Raw genomic sequence first — 6,851 nt, forward strand, 5'->3', positions numbered from 1 at the left:
GGCACGGCACGGCATTGCACGGCCCTTACCTGCCCGACGTTGTTGCAGGCCCCCTTGTTGTTGGTGAGCTTCAGCTTGCCGAAGGAGACCTCCTGGCGCATCCAGTGGGCGCCCGTGTTGGGCGAGTCGGGGTGCAGGTAGAGGCGGTTCCCTGCGGCAGAGCACCCCGCGGTCGGCGCCAGGCTGTGCTCCTGCTGCATCACACCCGTCCCCGAGGTGGTGGGGGGGGACAGGCAGCCCACGGGGTCAGCTCAGGACGAGGGGGTGCCCCGGCCGGCGGGTGCCGGGAAGGGGCTGTACCTGGCATGTTGCCCTCGGCTTTGCCGCACTGCACCCACTTGCCGCCCTGGTAGCGCCAGTGGTGCTGGTCCACCAGCACGACGTCCACGCAGACGTTGTAGTGGGCCACAGGGTTGAGCCCTGAGAGGCTGAAGCTGAGGAACGGGAACATGCGCCTGGGGGGGGACGGACAGAGGTGCAGCGAGTGTCACCCATGGGGAAACTGAGGCAGAGCGAGCTCCAGCCCCTCCTGCTGCCCGTGAGGTGCTGACTGACCCTGGCAGCTGGGGGATGCTCCGCGGGGCCGATCCCCCCCCCCGGCATCTTCCTCCCCCTCCCCGAGCACCTTCCGCTTCGGAAACCAACACCGCTGCTATTTCGGGCTGAGCACCGGGCTGCGCCAAGGGCAGGAAGGGGACGGGACAGGACGGGGGGGGCACTGCGCAGCCCCGGGGCTGGAGCTGCCCCGCGCAGGCACCCGTGCGCTGGAGCAGGGGTGACCCCAAAGCCAGCCCTTGGGGTGGGACATCTGCCCCCAGCTCCTTCCCTCCTCCCTTTCCACCGCCAGCCCCAGTAGCCCCAGTTGGTCCCAGTTGCCAACTCAGGTTCACAGCTGGGAGAGCAGGACCTCGGGCCCCGGCCGGGGATGCCGATTCGGAGCATTCGCCCCCCCACATCAGCGCGGGTCATCGGCAATTCAAACTGGGTCATTTTGGCACCCGCCGGAGTCTCTGGCTTTTGGAGACAGAGGCTGGAAACCAGCCCCCCCCCCACGGGTGTCAGCACCCTCAAACGTCCCCCGTCTCCTGGTCCCGCCAACCCACGCAGCACCCGGTGCAGTGGCTCCCGCGCTGTCACCGGCGGGGAGCAGCACCGAACACCCCGGACGGATGGATGGACAGACACACACACGGACGGACACGCACCCCGGCAATGCCACATCCCAAACTGCTCCTCTAAGCTTTGCACGGGCGGGAAGCGAGCACGAAACACCGGGGCGACGGAAGGGGGGGGATTTGCCCTCTGCAGCAGCAGCCGCGGGTTGCAGCGCCCCGGTGGCAGAGCCCGCCCGGGGGCCCGGGGCGCCCTCGCCCCACCGAGCTGCTCCCGCCGGATCAGTGCCTTCCCACTGCGGCTCCGGGCGAGGCCATGGTTTTACGCCTGCCCCGGGGCCAATCCCCCCTTCACCTTCCCAAAGCAGGGACCAGGCACGGCCCCAAGCCCCGGGCAGGGGCCAGTCCTGCTCTGCCCAGCTCTGGGGCTCAGCACCCTTTAAACGCTACGGGGGAACGTGAGCATCCTCCCTGCTCCCCGTTACTTTTCCGAGGACAAGGAGCTGCAAAGGGAGAGAAGCAAGGACTAACTCCCGCTGCACCCACGGCAGGAGAGGGAAACTGAGGCAGGGAGGGAAGCACAGAGCACGGGCAGACCACCCCGGCGTCCCGGCACGGCCCCCTCACCGAAACCCGAAACAGAGCCAGTCCCTGCTCCAGGCTTTGGAATACAGCTCAGGAGTCCTGCAGGGACCCCCGGCGCCAGCATCAGCCCTTCCAGCGCTAACCACGAGGCCGCACACCGGGAAGGGGCTTTGCTTTGCAAATCCAGCCCCGCRCAGAGACCTGAAGCGCTGGGGGATGGGAGGGCTCCCAGGAGYGGGTCCTTCCCGTCCCCCAGCCTGGGGGGGCACCAGCGCCCCGGCGCTGCTGGACGTCCGCAGGGTCCCCGGGGCGTCGCGGTGCTGCCAGCGGGAGGCAGGCAGCCTGGCGGCAGGAAGCCGGGGCCGCTCGTGCCGGGGAAGGCGGCATTTAAAGACGAGCGGAAAGAACGTGTTCAGCCAGAGCCGGGTGCTGGTGACTCAAAATTGCCCTCGCGCAAGAGCGAGGCAGAGAAAAAGAAAGCAGAGGCCGGGACGAGGAGCATGTGCTCCACGTCACGCTCGAACATCCATGGTGAGCATCCCGGAGAAAGGGATGCAGGCATCCGGGAACGGCCGAGCCCTCGCGCCCCCGGCCACTCGTGAGCCGAAAGTGTGTGGCCTCAGGCTCCGGCAGGTGCTGCGGGGTGCCCGTGTCGGGAGCCCTTGGCGTGGGGACCCCGCAGCCTGGGAYGCCTACCTGCTCCTGCTCCCTGGGGGCTGAGATTTCACCGAAGGCAAGCGAGAAAGCAGTGGCCTCTTTTGAGGGAAGGTGGTTCCTGCCGCCGATAAAGATTCCAGCCGCATCAAAGGGCCGCGCTGAAGTGACCTGCGTTACCTCGGAGGCCGCCGCCGCCGCCAGCAAACACCCGATGGGGAAAAGCCCTCCGCAGCGGCCGACCCTCGGCCCCCCGCGCCCCCCCAGAGCCACCGCGGCTGGACGGCGGTGCAAACCCTCGCCCGTCCCGCTGCCGAAGGCGCTCGGAGCCGAGCCGGGTATCGCGCCGAGCCGAGAGCGGGGAGGAAGGGAGCAGCAGCTCCCTGCAGCGTTCCCGCTTTGCTCCGCTTCCCCGGCGGCTCCGGCTCCCGGGGACTCACGCTGGCTGAGAGGGAGGATTAAAAAAAAATAAAATAAAAAGAGAGGTTTATATTTTAAATGCTGACACTGTGCAAACCACAGGGCTCAGCCGGGGCACTCGAGGGTGGAGGCAAGGCCCGAAACCACGCACACCTCGCAGTTATTTTTAAATCCGTTGGTGCTCGCGCTCCCGGGGCCGTTTCTCAGGCGGGACGCAACCCCGGGCTCGGCCCCCTGCTCTGGAAGGTGCCGTGTCGGGGTGTGGGGGGGCCCCCGGCCCCCTGCCCTGCCGGTGAGCTCAGCCCCRCGCGCGCCCCAAAAGCTGGCGGGCAGCTCTGCTTTCTCCCCATTTGCATTTTCATTTCTCGGCTCCTCGGAAGAGGCTCCCAGGCAGCTGGGACATGGGGTCTGGGGCAAATCTGGGCAGATTTGGGGGCCAGCCAGGGAGGGGAGGCAGCGCAGGCGAGCCCAGCTCAGACACCCGCCTGCAAAGCCTGCGTGGGGCAGGGAGCTGTGTGCCGGCGGCACCCCCCGCGCCGAGCCCGGCTCCCCCAGGCAGCGTGCYGGGGGGCTGCCGGCTTCCTGAGCCGCCCCGTCTCCCCCCGCCAGCCCGGCACGCCCCAGCCCCAGCAGCCGCAAGAACCACGGCCGCGTAGGAGATCGGCGCAGCCACCTGCCCCCCGCCCCCGCGGCACGGCTGCGCGGCACCGCCGCGGCCTCCGGCTCTGCYGGGAGGGGAGCAGCGGCGGCGCTGGGGATGGCGTCCCGCCGAGCCGGGCAGCAGGCGCCCGCCCGGCCCTTCCGCCGCGGGAATGCCGGCCCGTGCAAACCAGCCCCCGAAGGTAAAAGCAACCTGTGCATCCCCCAAATGCAAAACCAAACCCGTTTCCCCCAAATGCAACGGCACTTCCTCCCGAAAGGCAAAACCAACTCTTATGTCCCCCGAATGCAAAGCCAACCCGTGTTCCCCTCAAATACAAAGCCAAACCCTGCGTCCCCCCAATGCACAGCCAAAGCCAGCCCCTGCGTCCCCCCAAAGGCAAAGCCGAAGCCAGCCCCTGCTTCGCAGCACAACGCAGGAATTCCCCAGGCCCTTCGCCCCCGACCGCCCGCGCATGACGGTGAGTCCTCGGGGGGTTTCCGCAGAAATCCTGCCCCAGCGGGGCAAGCGGAGCCTCGAAGGCTGCGGCGGGGCGGAGGAAGCATGGGGGGCCTGGGCGAGAAACCGGGAGGAAACTTTTTTAGCCCTGGGAGGAGCGGGCGAGGGAGGGCGTGGGCGTCGGGGACGGCGGCTGGGGGATGCGTGGGTCGGAGCCGAGGGGGAGAGGGAAGGAGCAGGGCAGGGAACGCCTCGGTGCGGGGGGCCGAGGGGGTCACGGTGGGAAGAGGCAACCCCCCCCCGCCAGGACCCGCAGCATCGCCTCCCTGCCGCAAAGCTGGCTTTGCCCCTGGAGCCGTCTCCGTGCTTTCAGCACCCCCGTCTAGCCCCAGCCCTCGCTGCCACCACGGCCCCGGCCAGGCCGCCCCGCGCCCCGGCCCTGCCGCAGCAACCCCCAAATCCCCGGCGCGGGACTTCCCAGCCCCACGGCGCACCCCGGGCGAGGGCACAGCACCCGCTCCCCAGCCCCGCCACGCGCGCGGGCCGGGCCAGCCTCTCCCCGAGCCCTCGTTCGGGGTTTTTCCTGTGTCTCAGCGGTGCCACAGCCAGGCCCTGTGCAGAGGTTTTTGCAAGCAGCAGCTCGGGGTCTGGGGAAACGGATGTTTTGTGGCTCCGAGTTTGACGCCTCCTCGGGGCTGGGTTCGCTCCAAGCCCCCCACAAGCCTCCCGCGGCGCAGAGTCTCCTACCCCCACTCTGAGCCCCTCCGCAGAGCCCCGGCTGTGCCGTCGCCCGGGGACGGAGCTGCAAAAACACCCTGAATTCGCCCCGTTTCAGGCTGGGAGCTGGTGGCAGAGCCCAGACGTGCTTCGGGGCAGAGAGGAGGGATTTCACCAGACCCCCCCAGTCCCCCCGTCCCCCAGCCCCAAGCCGCCCCAACACAGCCGGAGATGGGCATTGCCCCACTGAACCGCTGCCCACCGCTGGGGAAGGCGGGAGGGAAACGACAGGGCGAATTTCAGCTGGTTTCTGCGCAAACTGAGCGACGGCAACACAAAGCACGCGAGAAACAACCATTTTGGGTGCCGAACGCTCCTGGTACCCCTTCCACCAAGCCCGCGGCACCGGCCCCGCTCAGCCCGGCCGTGGGGCCTGGGGTGGCACACGGCCCCCTGTGTGTGGACATTTCCCCCGTCCTTGACAGTGATGGCTTGCTACTGAAGGGCCCCGAGTCCGGCAGCGGTGGGGAGCCGCCGGCAGAGCCGTCCTGGGAACGTAACGCGGCAAACGAACCGGCCCTAACGCATTTAGACTTCCAACACATTAAGCAGGTTGGTTTCAGCATCAAAGTGACACCGTCTGTCTCGGCCGAGGAAGGCAAGAGGGAAGGATGGAGGGGGAGAAGGGAGAGGAGCGCAGCCAGCAGCCCCCCCCCCCGAGCCACCTCGCTCTCCTGCGCATCGGCCCCAAGAGTGCCGCAGGCGTGGGAAAAGCTGCTGAGAGCAGAAAGAGCCCCTGGAGCAGTGGGATGGGGGGAGGGGGGGAAAATCACTCGGGCAAGATGAGAGCAGGGGTGATTTTTGCCAGCTGGAGGACGCAAGCTGAGCCCAGCGCTTGCAGCACACTGGGGTGTGCGGGAAGGGCCTCCCCGGACTCCAGCCCCGGGACCGGCTCCCCCTGCCCCACGTCACCCCGGGGGCCCGAGGCCGAAGGAACGGCGCCGGCATTTCGGGCACCCAGTGTTTCAGTGGTCCCTTGTGCTCCAAGTTGGGGGAACTCCACAAATTCCCACAGGTTGTTATTACACCCGATCCCTGGCCCCGTCCCGCTCTGGGGAGGTTAATGCAGCAAGGCTGGGAGCTGCAGACCTGGTTTTCGGGTGTGCTAAGCCCCAGCCGGCGGTGACCCCGCGCGCGCCCCACCGGGGACCAGCCTGTTTACGGACCCTGGCACACGTTCAGTTCCCTTCTCTGGTTCGGGGAACTCGCAGCCCACGAGAAGCCGGGGAAGGAGACGGCACAGAGGGGACCAGCAGGTGCCTGGCCTGGGGTGTCACCGCCAGCCGTTTTGGCACCTGAGCGCTTGCCGAAATGTCCCCTGCCAGCTGCACACAGGGGACACCAGACCTCTGCCTGCCTCGGCTCAGCGCCAGCGGCGCCTGAGCAGCCAGGCTGTGATTCGGGGGAGGTTGTGGGGTGGGAGATCTCCCTCCCGGGCCCCAGCTCTGGGCTCTCACTACTTGTTGCTGCGCCGAGCTGTGGATCCGGCCCGTGGGTTGAGGCCGGATAAAAGCTGCCTCCGGGCCGCCCTATGCGAGCACGATATCCGAAAGAGCCTCCCGGCATGAGAAAACCCCACCAGCATCCGCGTCCCAGCGAGTGACTGGGGTCCCCCAAATCCTGCCGGGACCCGGGGGGGGTCCCGACCGCGACATACAGCAGGGACAGCCCCGTCCCGAGAGCCCCGGACACGTCCCCCAGCACCTGCCCTGGACGCGGACTCCCTGTGCCCCTTTCTCCTCGCATCAAGCCTCAACTCCCCCGGGAAGGCAGCTGCGCTCCCCCACCCGCGTCTCCCTTGCGCAGCAGAGGGATCCCCCCCCCTCCGCCACGCGCACACGGGGATCCCCAGCGCTGCCCCCTCGCACGGATCCCCCGCGACCCCCAGCCTTTTTTTGGGGGGGGAGGGGGGGGTCTAGGCAGGACCGGCCCCCAAAGCTCCCTTGGGCACAGCGGCGCCTCGGTCCCCCCGGCCGGCCGAGCCGGTACCGCCTTTCCCCGGTGCCCCCGGCGCCCGCGGCCCCCGCGGCCCCCCGGCTCACCTGCCCTGCTTGGTGATGATCATCTCGGTCTGGTGCTTGTGGAACTTGGCCCAGAGCGGGTAGTTGTTGAGCATCACCTGCACCTTCCCGGCCGCCCGGTAGCCGGGCAGGGCGCAGAGCGGCCCGGCGCGGGGGCACAGCGGCGGCGCGCCGGGGGCGTAG

At 68.7% G+C, this 6,851-nt stretch overlaps 1 protein-coding gene across 1 annotated transcript; it reads right to left on the reverse strand.

The window, feature by feature from the left end:
* Nucleotides 1-29: 29 nt before the first annotated feature.
* Nucleotides 30-6,831, reverse strand: TBX21 (T-box 21; the record flags this gene model as incomplete). The annotated part of the gene is made up of 3 exons (XM_026072904.1): nt 6,690-6,831; nt 301-455; nt 30-151 (listed from the first exon to the last, which is right to left on the reverse strand). Coding segments are annotated over exons 1-3 (351 nt in total), but the record flags the coding sequence as incomplete, so codon positions are not given.
* Nucleotides 6,832-6,851: the final 20 nt, after the last annotated feature.

Source organism: Apteryx rowi, unplaced genomic scaffold (assembly GCF_003343035.1).
Source record: "Apteryx rowi isolate R43461 unplaced genomic scaffold, aptRow1 scaffold_354, whole genome shotgun sequence".
Lineage (NCBI taxonomy): Eukaryota > Metazoa > Chordata > Aves > Apterygiformes > Apterygidae > Apteryx > Apteryx rowi.